This window comes from Equus quagga, chromosome 2, assembly GCF_021613505.1.
Source record: "Equus quagga isolate Etosha38 chromosome 2, UCLA_HA_Equagga_1.0, whole genome shotgun sequence".
Lineage (NCBI taxonomy): Eukaryota > Metazoa > Chordata > Mammalia > Perissodactyla > Equidae > Equus > Equus quagga.
Genome location: NC_060268.1, coordinates 58,083,274 through 58,103,903, shown reverse-complemented (window position 1 = coordinate 58,103,903; position 20,630 = coordinate 58,083,274). Strand labels below are relative to the sequence as shown.

General features: G+C 35.4%; 1 protein-coding gene across 8 annotated transcripts in view; it reads left to right on the top strand.

The window, feature by feature from the left end:
• The window catches only part of CSNK1G1 (casein kinase 1 gamma 1), a 186,633-nt gene that overhangs the window by 63,208 nt on the left and 102,795 nt on the right, over positions 1–20,630 (top strand). For all 8 annotated transcript variants that reach the window (XR_006887481.1, XM_046653440.1, XM_046653435.1 and 5 more), the window contains one exon: positions 9,357–9,754. Coding sequence is in view for 7 of the 8 variants with exons in the window: in XM_046653440.1 (XP_046509396.1) it covers positions 9,574–9,754 (181 nt within the window). In the remaining variant the exon portion in view is untranslated. The remainder of the gene's footprint in view (positions 1–9,356; positions 9,755–20,630) is intronic.

The following is a 20,630-nucleotide window of genomic DNA, read 5'->3' as shown; positions in this document are numbered from 1 at the left end:
TCAAACGAAAGAACAAGATAAGACTCCAGAAACAGACCTTAATGAAATAGAGATAAGTGGTTTACCTGATAAAGAATTCAAAATAATGGTCATGAAGATGTTCACTGAGGTCAGGAGTCCTTTAGAATTGAAGGAGAGAGAAACAGTTTTCCATACAAGCAAAAACTGAAGGAGTTCTTCACCACTAGACCAGCCTTACAAGTATTAAAGGGTCTCTTCAAGCTGAAACTAAAGGATGCTAATTAGTAGTAGGAAAATATATGAAAGTATGAATCTCACTGGTAATGGTAAATACATAGTTAAATTCAGAATACTCTTAATGTTATAATGGTGTTGGGTAAATCACTTATATATCTAGTATGAAGGTTAAAAAAGAAACAGTAAAAATAACTATAACTACAATAATTTGTTAGTGGATACACAAAGTAAAAAGATGTAAATCGTGGCATCAAAAACATAAAATGTGGAGCGGCAAGAGTAAAATTATAGAGCTTTAGTTTACACGTTTTTTTCTTTCCTTCTTCTCCCCAAAGCCTCCCAGTACATAGTTGTATATTTTAGTTGTGTGTCCTCCTAGTTGTGGCATGTGGGACGCCACCTCAACATGGCTTGATGAGCGGTGCTAGGTCTCTGCCCAGGATCTAAACCAGTGAAACCCTGGGTTGCGGAAGCAGAGTACACAAAGTTAACCACTCAGCCGTTGGGACGGCCCCTTTAGTTTGCATTTTAACTTAAGTTGTTATCAGCTTAAAATAGACTTATAAATATAAGATGTTTTTACATAAGCTTCCTTTCAACCACAAAGCTAAAACCTATAATAGATACACAAAAGATAAAGGAATCTAAGCATACACTAAAGAAAATCATGAAATCATAAAAGAAGAGACAAAGAGAACAAGAAAGGAACAAACGAATTACAGAACACCCAGAAAACAAAAAAACAGTAATAGTCCATACCTATCAATAATTAGTTTAAATATAAATGAACTAAATTCTCCAATCAAAAGACAGAGTGCCTTAATGCATAAAAAGACAAGACACAATTATATGCTGCCTACAAAAGACGCTTCTGCCTACAAGAGACACACACACAGTGAAAGAGAAGAGATAGAAAACGATATTCTATGCAAATGGAAACCAAAAGAAAGCACTGGTAGCTATATTTATATCAGACAAAGCAGACTTAAGACAAAGATTATAATAAGAGACAACATTGTTATATAATGTGAATCTAACAAGAGGATATAGCTTTTGTAAACACAAAACAACATAGGAGCACCTAAATAGATAAAGTAAATATTAGCAGACCTGAAAGGAGAAATAAATAGCAGCACAATAAGAGTAGGGGACTTCAGTACCTCACTTTGAATACTGGATAGATCACCCAAACAGAATATCATTAAGGAAGCATTGGACTTAAACTACACATTACACCAGATGGACTTAACGGACATTTAAACAACATTCCACACAACAGCAGCAGAATACACATTCTTTTAACTGCACGTGGAACATTCTTCAGGATAGATCATATGTTAGGCCTCAAAACAAGTCTTGATAAATTTAAGAAGATTGAGATTGTATCAAGCATTTTTTCCAACCACAATGATATGAAACTAGAAGTCAATTACAAGAAGAAAACTGGAAAATTCATAAATATGTGGAGATTAAACAAACATGCTACTAAACAACCAAGGGGTCAAAGAAGACACCAAAAGAGAAATCAACGTAGTATTGGAAGTCCTAGCCAGAGCAGTTAGGCAAGAAAAAGAAATAAAAAGCATCCAAATTGGAAAGGAAGAAGTAAAAGTGTCACTATTTGCAGATGATATGATATTATATGTGGAAAACCATAAAGACTCCCCAAAAACTGTTAGAACTAATCAACAAATTCGGTAAAGTTTTAGGATCCAAAATCAATATACAAATCTGTTGCATTTCTTTACACTCATAACAAACCATCAGAAAGAGAAATTTTTGGAAATTCCCATTTACAATTGCATCAAAAGGAATAAAATAGCTAGAAATAAATTTTATCAAGGAGATGAAAGATCTGTATGCTGGAAACTATAAGACATTTATGAGAGAAATTGAGTAAGACACAAATAAATGGAAAGATATCCTGTGCTCATGGATTAGAATATTGTTAAAATGTCCATACCACCCAAAGTGATCTACAGATTCAGTGTCATCCCTATCAAAATTTCAATGGCATTTTTTCACAGAAATGGGAAAAACAATCCTAAACTTTATATGAAACCACAAAAGACCCCGAATAGCCAAAGCAATCTTGAGAAAGAACAAAGCCCAAGACTTCACACTTCCTGGCTTCAAACTATAATACAAAGTTATGGTAATCAAAACAGTATGGTATTGGCATAAGAACGGGCACATAGATGAATGGACTAGAATAGAGATCCCAGAAATGAACCCATGCATTTATGGCCAATTAATTTACAACAGAGGAGTCAAGAATATACTGTTGAAAAATAAAATTCAGCTGAGTAAATTTGAAAATCTAATTGGCTTTATTAAACAATTCATGAATTGGGGAGCATCTCATCTGGCAAGTACAGAGATACTCTGAGATGTTACACAACATGGAAGATTTTTATAGTAAGGAGGATGGGACAAGGAAAGGAAGTCTGAGGGGAAAAATGAAAGTTCATTGGAGGAAAGTAAAAGTTCAGGTAACAATGGCTTCTGATTGGCTGAGCTGTGGCATCTTCCATTGGCTGGGCTTGTTGCTGGACAAGAAGGAAGTCTTCGTTTCTCCTGCTGTAGTAGTAAAGTAGGTGTAGTTCCTGTTTGGGAGTGAAAGGTAGTTCTCTTCCTGTTGGGGCTTGTAACTGACGGCTTCCCATTTGGGAATCCCAATTTTGTAATTGATGAAGAGTGGTAGGGTGTGATAGCTCCCCTACAGGCCCTCCTGACTCCAATTTTAGTTGAAGTTTCCTTGATTAATTTTAATAATACAATGGAGAAAGGATAGTGTCTTCAATAAATGGTGATGGGAAATCTAGACTCCTGTCTCACACCATACACAAAAACCAACTCAAAATGGCTGCAGACTTCAATGTAAGTACCTGAAACCATAAAACTCCCAGAAGAAAACATATAAGGTAAGCACCTTGACATTGGTCTTAGCAATGACTTTTTGAATGTGACATCCAAAGCAAAGGCAACGAAAGCAAAAATAAACAAGTGAACTATGTCAAACTAAAAAGCTTCTGCATAGCAAATAAGAACTATCAATAAATGAGAAGGCAGCCTACAGAATGAGAGAAAATACTTGCATATTATATATCTCATCAGGAGTTAATGTCTCAAATATATAAATAAGTCATACGATTCAATAGGAAAAAAACAATCCGATTAAAAAATGGACAGAGGAACTGAATAGACGTTTACAAAGAAGACGTACAAATGGCCACAAGTACATGAAAAGATGTTCAACTTCACTAATCATCAGGAAAATGTAAGTCAAAACCACAATGTGGTATTACTTCACACCTGTTAGAATGGCTGTCATCAAAAGGACAAGAGATAAGAGTTGGTAAGGATGTGGAGAAAAGGGAACTCTCATGCACTGTTGGTGGGAATGTTAATTGGTGCAGCCACTATGGAAAACAGTATGGAGGTGCCTCAAAAAATTAAAAATAGAACTGTGATATGATCCAACTATCCCACTTCTGAGTATATATCAAAAGGAAAGGAAATCACTGTCTCAAAGAGATATCTGCACCCCCATGTTCTTTGCAGCATTATTTACGAAGCCAAGACATGGAAACAACCTAGGTGCCCATCAAGGGATAAATGAATAAACAAGGTGTGTTATGTATGTGTATATGTACACACAATCATACACGTTCGAATATTATGCATCCATAAAAATGAAGGAAATCCTGCCATTTGTGACAATATGGATGGAACTTGAGGGCCTTATGCTAAGTGAAATAAGTTGGACTGAGACAGACAAATAGTGTATGAGCAATCTCACCTATATGTGGAATCTAAAAAATGAACTCACAGAAACAGAGCACAGATTGGTGTTGCCCAAGGCAGGAGTGGGGAAGGGGAGTGAGAAATGGGTGAAGGTGGTTAAAAGGTACAAACGTGTAGTTAGAAGATAAACAAGTCCTGGGGATATAATGTACAGTATGGTGACTATAGTTAACAATACTGTATCATATATTTGAAAGTTGCTAACAGAGTAGACCTTAAAAATTCTTATTACAAGAAAAAAATTGTAACTATGTATGGTGATGGATGTTAACTAAATTTATTCTGGTAATCTTTTCGCAGTATATACCAATGTCTAATCATTATATGGTACACCTTAATACAATATTATGTCAATTATATATCAATAAAACTGGAAAAAATAATTGTCAGATGGGAATAGACTGAGCAGTGAGGAATGGAGTAGTAAGAATGGAGACATTAATAATTGGAATTTTTGGAAAAGAAACAGTAATAGTACCAGAATCTGTAAACATTGTTTTTCCTTTTAATAATACTCCCATAATGTATTTTGGCTAAAATAAATCAATTTTGATCATTTGTTAGGTTAATTAAAGTGAGGTTCTTATTTTGTCCCCCTTTTTTTTAAAGCTAAAATGAATTTATGGGCCTTTTATTTGTACTTAAATTGTCCCATAATTTTTTTATTGTCCTATAATTTTTGTTAGTTTTTTAGCACACACAAACACAAGCATGTGCAGATATTTTTACTGAATGTTTACTGAATACCGTCTTTGGCTGTGATGCTGCTTTTGAAATTTATCCTATCTTCTAAACATTGAGTTAGGCTTTTTTTTTTCCCCCTAAGATTGGCACCTGGGCTAACAACTGTTGCCAATCTTTTTTTTTTTTTTTTTTCCTGCTTTATTTCCCCAACCCCGACCCCTGTACACAGTTGTATATCTTAGCTGCAGGTCCTTCTAGTTGTGGGATATGGGACGCCGCCTCAACGTGGCGTGATGAGTGGTACCATGTCCGCACCCAGGATCCGAACCCTGGGCCACCGCAGCCAAGCGCGCGAACTGAACCACTCGGCCACGGAGCCGGCCCCGAGTTAGGCTTTGATCTCATTCTTCAGGGAGCCTACAGTGGGAATTTCAGATATTGTTGCAGTCACTGTTGGGAACTCAATGTAAGGGGAATTGTGCTGGAAGCTCTGGGAGGAATTTTCATCCTCACCAAAAAAGATGAATGACGAGAAAGTCTTTTGCTATTGCCCTCTTATTTCTATTCTGGACGCTGCTGTGGGAAGTGATACCCAAAGCTGAAACTTGTGACCAAGAGACTGGAAGCATTAGGATCAAAGCCAACATGTGGCAGATGAAGGAATAGTAGAAGAAAGAGTCTGGTGACTTTGGAGATTCTTTAAAGTTATATACTTACCAGGTGATCCAGCAGTCCTACACCTACAAACAGTTTCATCATAAGTTATATCAGAAGAGAGAGATTTGGAAGCCTGACAGTCTCTTGTCTTGACTATCAACAAAGGCTGAGCATGTTTTGATTTTAAAATTTAATTATTTATATGCCTCATTTTTGACAGTTCAAATATCTGAGAATCTGAATTAACAAACCATAAATCAGTGATTTATTTTCACTTGACAGATTCACAGCTGTAATTCTATAAGTATTTGTTTTGATGGTTTCATAATATGACAATTTTTTTTAGACTTTATGCAGCTTCTCAAAGTACTGTTACATAAAGCAGTAAATTCACTTTAGTCATTTCATTCATGATAAAAGACCCTAACTGTCTTTCCCACAAAGCATTCGTTGCTGCCTTACAGAGAGTGACTTTGGACCAGGGAAGCTCTTAATTTTGACCTATTTCTTTTATATGTTGGCTCAGGGTGGTAGTTACTAGAAACATAAATTTCTCCCATTTCAGTGTGATGAAATGCTGTAAGATGTCTTCTAGAGTGGTCTATGAAGGAAAACTTGCTACTGACCACTGCAGAAGATAGCCACAGTCTTCAACTCTGACGTAAACCAGGCAGATTTGGCATCAGTTTTCCACCCACAGTTGGATGAGTTGGATTTGTTGATTTTACCATTTGCAGTAATTCTTTAATATGCTAGAGAGCTCTTATAATTTCACAGTCAAGAAATCTGTGTATATAAATCTCTTTTGATTCAGTAACTTAGGTGGGGCTTTGTTGATAAAAGTGATGCCTTCTGGGCAAGGTAAAACTGGTTCCTGCAATAAATTATAACTTTTGATTACCAAGGATATGTGGAATACCATACTTTTAAAATTATCTTATCTCTCCTCTAATTCAGGTATGCTTAAATTGATAGAAACTACTAGAATTAGGCTTTTTGAGGAACTTGCTAATATGACTCTAAAAATCCAAATGCTTATGCATCATCATATTAACATGCTTAATAACTAAGTGCAAGCACCTGCCAAATAGTTTACTCGCCAGAAAAATAAACATCTACTTACTGCATTTATATAATGTCTCTCCTTTTTTTTTTTTTTTTTTTTTGGTGAGGAAGATTGGCCCTGAGCTAATATCTGTGCCAGTCTTCCTCTATTTTATATGTGGGACACTGCCTCAGCATGGCGTGATGAGCAGTGTGTAAGTCTGCACCTGGGATCTGAACCTTGGAATCCTGGGCTGCCAAAGCAGAGCATGTGAACTTAACCTCTACGCCACTAGGCAGGCCCCCTTTCTCCTTTTTTTTTTTTTAACTGTTAAAAGAAGAGGGTAAATAATATAAGCATGTAGTTTGTCTTTTACTGCTGTCCTTGGAGCCACTTTTTAAAAATAAGGTTGAAGTATAGCTTAATTGTTACCTTGGATATTCTCTTTGACCTGGTTCTTGAGCTAAATTTTTCATATGTTATCTGCTAGGAACTGTAAATAAACCATTTAATATCCTTGTGAAATGGTAATCCTAACTAGCTTATGTCTTAACACTAATGAATTTAAGTGAAATTTAATCAGTACATGGTAGATGGCACATGGATGGTATAGACAGTGGTGCTCCAAGTGTTAATGATGAATTGGTTATAAAAAGTTTCCCAAAGGACATGGGATATGAGGCAGACCTTAAATAAGACAGAAGGGTTAAGAGGCCATTCTAGGTATAAGGGCTAAGAATGGATGCTCCTTGTGTTTATGTAGTAGCTTTTTAATATGTGAGTTTAAATAGGGAGTTGACATTGCAGGGACTCAGATGACAAGCTAAATAGTTTGTAATTGGGAAGTAGAAAATAGTTGTGAGCAGTGTGTGGTGATAAAGAAATAGGATTTTAAAAAATTTAATTGTTCAGTTGGTTTGATTTCTTAAATGAGAGGTGCTGCATAAAGTAGTATTGAATATTATTCATCTTTCATAATTATAGATTCGGCCTTGCTAATATCCCGTGGATAGATTAGAAAATTGATATTTTAAATGTGAGTTTTTGCCATGTTTGTGGGAGGTGAAGTGATTGTTCTGATCTACAGGCAGGTGTTAAAATCATTTCCCAGCTGAATATGAATTTTGGCTTTCTGCAGGTTTCTAACCTGGCAAGTACTATGTGTTTTTCTGATATGTACATGCAAGTATACATGGATGATGAGGGCTGTGTGTGATTACTCCAACTAATGTTACGTGGGTCTAAGTGCAGTGGAGAAAGTTAATGACAAACATTATAAAATAACCTCCATCTGTTAGAAAACAGAGGGAACACAAATGAAAAATATGAAGAGGAATAGACAAGGTAGTACAGTTTTCCACATCTTTTAAATGAGACTGTTAGACTAGTGATAATTTATGAAAATTTGGGAGTTAGTTGAAGGCTCAAAATTGTCCAGATAAGCTAAGATACATTCTTTTCCTGTCCTCAAAAAAATTTATAATATAGGGAAGAAAGTAGAGTCTGACAGTTTCTCATATATAGACACACACACACCAGTTAATGGGGGGCTTTCTAAATAAAAAATCTTAAATTTTATTTCCATTTTCTTACTAATATTCTTTGAGGGACTTTGGGTAAACAACAAAGATAGATGGAGGCTATTAGGTTGGAAATAAGAGAAAGAATAAGAAGAAATACAAATTCATAATGTTGTTCATGTAGGAAATACAGTAATTGCTGACCTCTTCTCATCACTCTGATTTTTTTCCTTAACAGAATATACGTTATGAATGTAGGTGTATTGTTTGCTGAATTCAGAGAAATGTGTCTTGTTGATGATTAGCTTTGTGGAAGCCTAAAGTCATTGGACAGTTTTAATAATGCAGTGAAAACAGAAAAGATGAAAATAAATATTTCATGTTAACTACTGTAATGAAGTAAACAGATTATATTCTTGGGTCATGTGCCTATTTGTGGAGTTAGCGCACATGTTTGTACCAGAGAATTAAAGGTATCCATGAGAAGCTTACAGTCTAGACATTTTTCCTTTATTACATACATGCAATAAGCAGTTATAAGTAATAGCTAAGCAGTTCTAATTCTCTTCTTCCTTAAAATTTTAAGGAGAATACTTAATGAAAGTGAAACGTAAGTATATATTTAGTATGTGATTCATGATAACAGAATTTTTTTTGTTAAGCATACACACCTGGGTTTTTAAAAATAGGATCAAAATTATCTCATTGTAAACTTTTGTCTTTGGCTTAGTCCTTAATTGGGACCTGGAGAATTCCACTGGCGATGAGTTTAAGATTTTTTGTTTCTCAGCTTGGTTTTTACTTTGGGATTGTGCAGAGGATCTGCTTTGAGCACTCTGTTCTTGTATACTCAGTCCACAGTGAAAACCAGACCAAAGGTTGAGCTTTCCAAAGCTTTAGTCTAGGACTACTTAGTACCATTAGGATTTTGGAAAGTCCTTCATAGAAGTAGTCTGTGTCGGTCAGTAACTTCTCTTGGATTCTGTGATTGCTGTCAGTGCTTGGTAAATGGTGGGGATGGAAGAGGGGGGACAGTGAGTAGCCTCATTTCTGATAGGTTCTGTCCAAATTAAGAGGAAGAGCTTTTAATTAGCCTCAGTTTATTTAACTTGGCTTAACCCCACTGTATCTTTCTATTAGCCAGTGATGAAAAAGCCAACAAATGGCCTTCTTTTGGGTCATATGTCCGGTAGGAGAAGAAAGCATTTTATATTAAAGGCTTGTGTTCCCTTAGCTGCCATGATATGCCGCCTCCTGAACTTACGTTACCAGATGAATAACTAGTCCAGATGGCTAAACTGATGGAGGGTATAAAACCAAAACCCATTTCAGGAAGATATCCACTTTGCTCGTTTTTGGATGGGATCCATTCTAATTAGTGGTAACTTTTTCAGTTTGTTTTAAAATTTAAGTTTTAACTGTATGTTTTCTTGATTTTTACCTAGGTTACAAAATATCCTCCTATGCTTGAGACCTACAGACTACATGTCCTACAAGAACTAATCAATGGTTTTTCATCTTCTGGAGATACATTAGAAACATAAATATGGTGCCAAACGAACACCTTACCCTTCTCTGACTACGGTTTATTTGAACATACTTTTGTATTGAAGAGAGGTATACAGACTGAGGCTACTCGTGCAGAGACTGTCGTGTAGGATCATGGACCATCCTAGTAGGGAGAAGGATGAAAGACAACGAACAACTAAACCCATGGCACAAAGGAGTGCACATTGTTCCCGACCATCTGGCTCCTCAACAGCCTCTGGGGTTCTTATGGTGGGACCCAACTTCAGGGTTGGCAAGAAGATAGGGTGTGGGAACTTCGGAGAGCTCAGATTAGGTAAGAACTTGGTTGCATCAGTGGCTTCCACTAACAACAACAACAGCTACAATAAGCTTTGGTGTATTTCAAGACAGTAGTTTATCGTTTTATGAGATTCTCTTAAGGGGGCCTGTTAGAAGAACTAAAGAATTTGTGAAGGGGACTATAGTCATTGTCGGTTTTAATTGTTATCCAAGGTTCATCTCTTTATGTGTGATAGGCATTTAAATTTTCCACCAATTCTGAGATTTTATGATGAAGGGAGATCTGCATCCAGATAATCAATAAATTGAAGATCTGATTTGATTGGTCTAAGAGGGAGAACCCTAAATTCTCTCTTTTTAACAAACTCCCGGGTGATCTAGATGCTGTTACAGGTCCTTGAATCACACTTTGAGAAGAGAGTAAGGCCTTTTTTAGTTCAGACTCTACCCCTGTTAAGGGAAGAGTAAATCCTTACTCAGTAATACCCATACCTAGTCTGCAAGGATGTATATCCTGTTTGGAGAGGATTTCCAACTGATAACTAATGTTTGCGTTTCTTTCTGGAAGTCCCAAAATCAAGATTGAGCTAGAACTACAGGGAGAAATTATGCAATTTTATTTCTCAACCAAGGGAATGGATTTTTTATTTCAAATATGAATTTGAGTGAGGTAATGAATAATGACAAAATCAACCAGATTGAAGATGTGAAATTGGGAGGAAGATACATTGGGTATTTTTCAACTTTTTTATGGCCCTCCCTAGGAGAATGGGGAAGAGAAAATGAAAGATTTTAATAAATGTATGAAGTTGAACATCAGCTTGGACAATGTGAAGAGGTCCCGTTTTAGGCTAAAGTGTTTTCTTTTCCTTAATACCCGTTGAGGCTATGGATTATTATGAAGATCCATTGTAAGAGACTGGCCATTGGGAGATTAGGAGCGTGGGAGTATAAGATGATTATTCTTTGTTACCTCTGCTGCTTCTGATGATTCTGCAAAAGAAGATGGAAAAAATCCTCTCCCTAATCCCCCATAGAGAGATTAAGGGAAACATCACTACACTAGCCAGAGATCACTGGGTGCAGAATTGAATTTAGGGATGCTGAGAATGTATTTTTACCAGTAGAAGGCTGGCAGCCTGGAATTTTAAGAACTGACTGGGATAATGAAAGGCTCTTTGTGTTTAGTGATATGTTCATGTTCAGGTTATCAAAGCCAGCAAATACTACTGAGAATAGGAGTAAGATGTGTAATTTCACACTGCTTGAGTTCCTGGCAACTGCTGAGTTGCTTTAGCAACTAGTTTCGTGAACATTCAGTTATGTAATGGATTGACTCTACTGTAACATCAGTACCTGACTTAAATAGATTGTGACATAAACATCAACAAAATTACTGCTGAGAGGCAGTTTATAATGCATATAAACTCAGGCATTCCCAAAACATCATAAAATTATTTAATTTCTATAAAAGTAAAGAAAAATATTGGTCAGTGAAAACTGGAAATCTATTTTATTTAATTACTTAAGTCTAGATTATATGATCTTTAAGTTTGCATGAGAATGGAAAAATCCATTCAGTTAAAAGGATAAATTTGTAGCCCACGTATATTTTCAGAGTAGTAGAGTGTTGTACTTTATTTCCTCTGTGAATCTAGGATAATTTTGATACTTCTCCTTTTGACTTGTCTTGTAGTCAGTAGAAAGAACTTGTCTTTCTTTTCAAGTGGTTTTGTTCTTGTGTGTTTATCAGGTTTTCATTAGCCCTGGGGCCATATTTTTATGGCATCGTATTCAGGAATAGTTTTATGGACGAAAACCAGAAAAGGTACTTTCAGAATCATTTGACATCTTCCTAACAATAGAATGTGCTGTAAACCCCATTCCTTTGTTCTTTTGCTCTGATATTATTAAGTAGAAGATTGTGGAGACAACAGAAAATATAAATTAGGAAATTCCAAACTCAAGGCAGGTGCAGATTGGCCTCCACCAAGGCTACAAGGCCATAGTTTCTTCTCCAAACTCGTTTCTTTCTCTAGCCACACCATCTCTTGTGTCTCTCATACAGCCAAGTGCATTTCTGCTTCAGAGCTTTTACACTTATAGTTCCTTTTGCCTGCAGAATTTTTACCCCAAATTTTCCTTGGCTGGAGCTTCTCATCCTTCACATCTCAGTTTATATGTTACCATCTCAGGGAAACCTGTGACTTCTCCTCCACCTCCATTTAAAATAGCACATTTTGGGCCAACCCGGTGGCACAGCAGTTAAATTCGCACGTTCTGCTTTGGCGGCCCAGGGGTTCATCGGTTTGGATCCTGGGTGCAGACATGGCACCGCTTGTCAAGCCATGCTGTGGCAGGCGTCCCACATATGAAGCAGAGGAAGACGGGCACGGATGTTAACTCAGGGCCAGTCTTCCTCAGCAAAAAGAGGAGGATTGGCGGCAGATGTTAGCTCAGGGGTAGTCTTCCTCAAAAAAAAAAACCAACATATTTCTTCCCAGCCACATTCTATCCCATGAAACTGCTGTATTTTGTTCATTGTGTTGATTTCTATGTGAAATTATTTTGTATATTTGTTTACCTGTTAATCGTCTCTCCTTACTTGAATATAAGCCCCTTGGAAGGCAGCGTTTCTCTCTGTATTATTTACTGTTGTTACTTGTGGGATGGATGGATGGATGGATAGCCAAATGAATAGGAAGGGTGGGGGGAAACTGGGCTCCTTCGGGCTCCTGGTATGTGGCAGGGGTGGTAGGTAGTGGCCTTAGTGTGTAGATAGACCCCTGGATTCCATACAGAGAACCAAAGAAATAACGTAATGATTAGTACATTTTGGTTCTCTGAAGATCTGTTTGTACCCCATCATGCATTTAACAAACATTTCTTGAATATTTACTCTCTTGCTAGACTTTGGGAAAGATACAAAGAATAATAAGATGTAGTTTCTGTCCTTTGTATTATTTGATTAAGAGTAGGACAGAACTTCCACTGGTGGGCCCGAGAAAAAGGGCTCTCCAGCAGCAGGGTGCACAATCACTGGATCTTGTGAAAGTGCCTAGCATATTATCAGAGCAGCAACTAGTTTTATATGACTGAGTTATGGAAGTGTTTTCATGGTATCAAAGCATTTTGACTTTATCTTGTAGGCAATGGAGTAGAATCATCAAGGGTTTTGCAACAGAAGACTGACATGATCTGGTTTGTATTCCAGAAAGATAATTTAGGTAGTTGTAAGATTAGGTCAGACGGGAAAGAGATTGACATTTTGTGGATTTTGCTCTAATTGTTGTACTTGTCACTTTGTATCATCTTATTCCATCTCTCTGCCTCAAGATATGCTTGATCATAGTACTTTGCTTTATTAACCTTCATATTCTCAACTTCTTTTACTGTGTATGGCATATAATGAGTACTTAAGAAATGTGTGGCTTTATAGTCCAGGTCAGAAATGGCTGGGCCTTCCTTGGCTCTTAATTCTGAAAATGACAATGAGATGGAGAGGAAAGAATGAATTAGGGAGAAATTTAGAAAGTAGACTATAGGCCAGATTTGGTTACCAATTATTTGAGGGGAGGATCAAAGATAATGAGTTTTACAGCTCAGGAAGACCAAGTGAATGAGGAAGCCTTTAATGGAGACAGGAAAGGTAGGACTAGAGTAGGCAATGGGGAAGGCAGGCAGATAGAGTTTGTGAATATATTGACTTTGAGAAGTGTGCAGCACATATGCAGAAATGTGAATCTGAGATTTAAGTTTAGGCTTAAGATAGGGATTAAGAAATCATCACCATATAGGTGATGACATCATGCCTGTGGAGCTTGTTATGAGTGGGAAGAAGAGGGTGCATTTAAGGGATGCTCAAAGAGCAGAGCAGAGGTTGAAAGCCAAAAGAGAGGAGTTTCTAGAGGGATGGGGTGTTAAGCAAGCATTGCACCCTAAAGTTAAGCAGAAGAGAGCTAATTAATTATTGCCTTTGATCTTTCACTGTTGTTTATGTATTTTTGAGAAGTTTCCTTTTTTCCCCTTTTTCATTTTTAAATGAGTACATGTATTTTGTAATCAGAAAAGAAAAGCAAAAAATATCCTTTAAAGGAAAATTCTAAAAAGGAAAATAACATGCTTATTCCCAAAAATTTATTTAAAATTCTACTTTAGAAGTGTCTCCAAAAATAACCATTAATTTTAATTAACTTAATTTTCCAGAATTTTAAAATATGTATCAGGACATATTTTAGAAATGCAATCAAATTGTGCTATAAACCATATACAGCATGAACTTTTCGTTATTTCAACTTAAATATAGATGATTCATTTTTAATATCTGTAGTTATTCAGTAATTCATTTAGCCGGTCTTAATATACATATAAACTCTTTCTGTTTTTTAATATTATAAATAATACTATACTGAACATCCTTGTAGCCCAAACTTAGCTGATTATTTCCTTAGGATAAATCCTGGAAGTGTACTTTCTGAGTCAAAGGCTATACATGTAGTCCTGCATCACTTAACAACAGGGATATGTCCTGTGAAATGAATTGTTAGGCAGTTTCATCTTTATGCGATCATAGAGGGTACTTACACAAGTATAGATAGTGTAGCCTACTACACACCTAACCTATATGATACTAATCTTATAGGATCACTGTCATATATGTGGTCTGTTGTTGACTGAAATGTCATTCTGCTGTGCATGGCTGTATTTGTGATTTTGTTACACATTGTCGATTTGTCCTCCAGAAATATAGTTTCCATTTACTTTGTGTGGGGGTGAGGGGAGGAGTAGTTCCCTGCCCCTTCAAAAACCTTGAACATTATCAAGAATGTTTTCATCTATGCTAGTCTGATAGGGTAAGATGGTGTCTTGTTAAATGTGTATGTGTTCATGATTGAAGTTAAACATCTTTACACATTTATCTTTTTTCTTTTAAGAGTTGCTTCTTTGTGGCCTTTGCCTATTTTGCAATGGAAAGGCTATTTCTATGGAGTCTTACCTGTGTATATTGCCTCAATAGAAAGGGGAATTTTGAAGATTTGGGAAAGATTGATTGATGAATGGTGATCATGGATAAAAGGGAGGAGGACATGATGGAGTTGAAACAGATCTGCAAGGGTTTTTTTTATTAATTGAAAATCATGGGGAATATTTTAAGGCCTTTTTTTTTTTTTTTTTTTTTAAGTTTTGAGTCTTCTGCTGAATCAGACCTGGAGAAAATCATGTAAACATTAAGATACAAATGATTCTATTCCTTCAGAATTAAGAAAATATATATTTCTAGTCTACAAATAATAGCTTGTTTTCCTTCTTAGTTGCAAAAGTAAGTAGATGGATATTTCCTTCACATCCTAATAGGTATGTACCTATGTTTATGGGAGACCCTTTAGACTAGAGTGTCTTGCATATAATTTTAATAATCTTCTTATTATCCTTGTGAAATGAGATATTGTTAGGGAATGTTTTTACTTGCAAACAAGAAAATGGAAACATGAAGAATTGGCCTTTTTGCTCTTTGCCGTCTTTGGTATCTGATGACATATGCAAAAGTACATTAGCACAGAAGGATGTTTCTGACAAAGGTAAATTGGCTTGTCCTGTGACATACTCCTTCCTGGCTTCTAAAATAAGACACTTATTTCTGTGACTAAAGTAGGGTATACATGACAACTTCTCTGCACATTGTTCTTTCCTTGTATGAATTACTTAAGTATTGCTAATGAACTTAAATTGGAATTTGTAACTTCAACTCCTACCAGCCAGTTCTGTTTTTGGTGTTTGACAGCATTAACAGTTTATAGATGTTTATGATCTAAAGTAATTGGTTTCATTTTGTGTCCCACAAAGTCTTGGAGTCCGTGTTTCCCACTACTAAGGAATGGCAAAGGAAAAACGAGCAGGCAGGACTCTCTCTGTTACCTATATATTGAGTTTTCAATAATATTTTGTTTAAAAGATAAGGTTCTGATGCTTTAAAAAATTTTGAAAATCATTCATCTGAAAGAATGTGGGCTTAAGATAAAACGTAAGATTCGAAAGTGTTTCTTCTTTAGGTGAAAGTGAAAGCATTGTAAAATCAGATGTTAGTTTTTTTTTTTTTTTTCGGTTGTTTAGGCTGCCCAGTTTGTGGTATTTTGTTACAGCAGTCACAGTACATGAGAAGTGTGTGTGCCTTTTTTTTTTTCTTAAGATTTTATTTTTCCTTTTTTTTCCCTAAAGGCCCCCGGTACATAATTGTGTATTTTTAGTTGTGGATCCTTCCAGTTGTGGCATGTGGGACGCCACCTCAGCATGGCTTGACAAGCGGTGCCGTGTCCGTGCCCAGGATTCCAACCAGCGAAACCCTGGGCCGCCAAAGCAGAGTGTGCGAACTTGACCACTCAGCCACCCGGCTGGCCCCCAAATGTTACTTTTTTATTCATAGTTTCTTAGGAAATCTTAACATTTTAAATAAATGGAAGTAAGTCTGTATCAGCCAAAAACCAAGCCAGTCAATGAAATAGAAAAACTGATATATTGTGTTTTTATAACATTGTTAAGGTTTTCCTGTAAGTTTGCAGATTTTTAGGGTCCGTGGATGGAACAAACTAAAATAAGGTTTAGAAGTCATGTCATTACTTTCTTCCCCAGGTGGTTAAAAGTAAGAGTTGTGCAGTCAGATTGCCTTTCCAAGTTTCATTTTTTTCCTCTGTAATATAAGGGTATAATAATATCTACTTTATAGGTTTGTTGTGGAAATATAATTCAGATAATGTATATAATCACCTAAGACAGTGATTGATACATAGTGAGCACTTGGTTTGTATACATAATACAAAACATTGTTTGAAATTTTGTTTTAATTTTTCTTAACTGTGTGAAGAAAATTTTCAAAATTTTACAAGAAAGTAAAAAGAATAGGATGGTGAATATCCATAATATATTATCACCAAGATTTACCAGTTATTAATATTTATCCCGTGTGCTTTATCTCTTTGGAGGTATGCCTACATATGTGTGTATTTGTGTGTATGTGTTTTTGAGCTATTTAAAAGTAAGTTGTAGATCTGACAAAATATTTTTTTTCCCCTCAGTAAGAGATGTTTTTGTTCCCACTTCACAAGTATGTAACAGATTATATTATTTGTTTTCGTTCCCCTGTTTGTTGTGGAATGATTCAATTTAAAATTATGACCCCAGAAATAATACATTTTAACTTTCTTGGAAAAAACCATAAAGGTATATGAAATTCTTGTTTCTAGTAGTATCATAGTTTAAATTTCTTTTGGAATTGCACCCTATTTGTTCTAACTCAAGCATAATTTGTTACAGTTAAGCAGCTTTAACAGATCTTGAGGAAGAATTCTTTCTGTCAATAGCATCTTCCATCAAAAAATAGTAGGAGTAAACAGTTTTAACCACATTCAGTGAATCACTGTCTGCGTCACATTAGTATGGTAATTATAGAAGTGTCACAGATATACTACTTGCAGGATTATGCATTGACATCTTGCCTACTAAATCAGGAGAATTTAGTGGTAAAATTTCCAGGATTGCTAAACCAATTTGGAGTTGTTGAGCAGGACTACAAAACTAGGATGATTATGGATGTGATTATGAGGAGAGTTCAGAATCAGTATTTACATGATGTCATCATGCATTCTACAGAGAAAACTGTCTGAACTTATGGCCTATTTTTCCAGAAAAAGGCAAAGCTCTTATCAAAGGAAGTGGATCTCCCTGCCAGCTTTAGTGGGCTTTCAAAGAACTGATCATGCGAGATTAATCCAGTGTTTTCCTGAGTTGGGAGTTGGGGTTACTAGGACAAGAGAATGCTATAGATATATATTTTTTGTAGTTTAATTTTAATGAGAATAATCATGTGACATAGACTTTAAAGTCCTGTTCCCTACAGGCAAGCATTTCAACTCTTGTAACCATGTCCTCTAGATACCTCCTTTTTCCTAAATATTATTATTTCTTAATTTTTTAACCTGAGATATTATTTAGTGATTTTTCTCATACCCAGCATCCCCAATCACATGCTGTACTCCCCACATTTTCCCAATATATTTATGTCATACTTTTTGGTTAAGCCATTTTTCTACATTTTCAGTGTTATGGTTGTAGAAATATTGTTCACAGCTGAGCTATGAGAACACTATTACTCTATTTCCTTCCTAATACATCCCCTTCCTACCTTCTCTCAGAATTAAAAATTACTGATAACCTGATTTTTAAAAAAATTTTTCTTAGTTATCTACATACTTGTCATCAATTCTCCCTCTCAAGTATCCAACAAAATTGTAAAATTTCTGCCAATATCACTAGGTAATCTTCGCGTTTTGATTCCTCTTCTGTGGTATAGGTCAGCGTTCTCAGGTCTGCTAAGTCGGGTACCGTTTGACTCTTCACTTCTCATTTTCCAAAAAGTTTACATCTCTAGTCTGCTGTTTCTTTACTATTTTATTTGTCCTTTTTTGTTTCTGTTGTCATTTCAGTGTGGTTTTGGAAAGGAATAGAGCTAAATGCCGACATTTTATCTGTCATGTTAAACCAGATGTCTCTATATATTGTACATTTTTATTCAGCCAGGTTTTATTTGACAGACTTTTGTGATATTGTGGTAACACATATAGAAATCTGAGCTAGCTGGTAAGATAATTAAGTAGATTTGTAGTTGTTTTAACCACCCATTGTCATCACTGATGTTAAACAATAGAGCTCACTATTTTGGTTCCATCTGGTTCACCTGTGAATTGAAATCCTCACATAACACAGTGCTTGATGTGGGGCAGCTAATACACTGACTGGTTAATATAATCAAGATTCAACAGTATCTTAAATAAGCAATGAGTTGAACAGAAGATCTGACCATGATTCAGGAACCCTACTATCCAATTTCAGATCTGACAACTAGATTAGTAACAGTTAGAGGAAAAAGATGGCTGTGAGTTTAGTATGAACAAGAGTGGGACCTTCCTCCCAAAAAGCTCTTGGTAACTTAGACTGATTTAATCGACATGTGAAGTCCACATCAACAAAAACAATAGTTACTTAAGTTTTAGACCTGTAAGGAACTTTGGCGTTATCTAGTCAAAACTTCATCATTTTTAAGATGAGAGAAATTAGAAATTAAATTAATTGGTCAAGGTAAAATAAACTAGTTTGCCACAGAGTTTGAAATAGAGCTCAGATCTGGCACATCTAAACAGATATTTCCATTATATACCATGTAATCTCACCATTTATTGGTTAAGTGTGCAGTTGAAATACCACATGCCAGAAGAAAAGGTTAAAAAGGACATTGGAATAAATATCTAATTCCAAAGGTGATTGTTATTGACATTTAATATAATTACCAGGAAAAGAAATATAAATAAAGTATAGAATGATGGCTAATGATCTTTTCTTTAAGTAACACGATGTAGTTTCTATGGTAGACCATGTCCAACTTTAACCTTCAGAGATTTTTAGGAGATGAAGAGGGAAAGCATTGGCTAATTAATAATCAAATTTTGATTTATCTTTAATTTGCAAAATGTCTATTTTGAAATTGAATAAAATCAAAGTGGAAGATAAACATTGTACCTTATTCTACCCTTAGGTTTTTGTTTGAATAGGATAGAGTGGGAAGAGAGGCTAGAGATGTGAGCAGAGCCTGTTCTTGAATAGCTGTGGGCCATGATATAGAGTTTGGACTTTATTCTGTAGGCAATAAAAAAAAAAACCTTGGAAGGGGGCTGGCCTAGTGCCATAGTGGTTAAGTTCACATGCCCCACTTCAGTGGTCCGATGGATTAATCTAAATAATAGATTGTTTGGATTTGAACATCCAGACTAGAGAGGTTAAGGATAATTCCAGTTCATGAAGTTTGATTTGTTTTGTTTTTGTTTGTTTTTGGTAGGCAGAATTGCAACATCACAGAAAATTAAAGTTTTTATTCAATTGTGTGTATATGTATATATATATACACATATACATAGATATATACTTTCATATAAAGTTGGACATGCTTTGGGATTTTTCTTTTGTATTTACTAGATTGCTATGTGATCTTCATGGTTATAAGTTATTTAATGGCTACGTTCTATTTCTTCAAGTTCATTACTGCAACTCTTACCATATAATTGGACTTCCAGTTACTTCTAGTTTTTATTGTTATTGTAGGTAAATAACACAATAAACATTTTCATTAATTTAGATTGTTATTAGAAATACAACATATCTTCCTCTATAGCTTACTGGATACGTTAGTTTTATTTTATGTATATTGAGCAAGAAATGTACACATCAGTGATACAAGTGTAATTACTTTTCCGCAGTTTTATTCTACTCTAATATATTCATATTTCAGAATAATCAAGGCTAAATGTAGTATTTTTCACAAAAATTTATATAGAATATGTTAACATTAATATAAATTAGAATTATAAATTACATTTGCTGAAATTTTTAGCCACGTTATGGTAAAACTGCATATAGTGTCTTTTAACAAGCTCCAGCTCTCTGCAACAAAGCTGAGGGCTAGCAAGCAAACCAGAACAACAATAAAAATAAAAAATTTTGTAGGAGCCAAAATAGATACCCAAAAGTTCCTGTACTTTAGACCTTCAATCTTTGCCTTTAAAGTCTCTGTGTTCTTATTTTATACGCATTTCTAACAAGCTTATTTAGTTTTCTTAGTCTTCCGTAGAGTAGAAACATAGGAGAAGGTAGTACATATATCAAGAAGTGATCACTGACAGAGTGATAGCAATGGATGGGACAAATTACACAAAGCAGAGCAGTCTGGACAGAATAGCCTTATATATTTGATTAACCAGTAAGGGTGTTGCTCAAGTGGAGTAATTATTATTCATCTTGACCAGATTCATCAGGGAAAAAAATCAAGTATTCTTTCTTTTAAAAAAAATTTTTAAGTTGAGGTATAA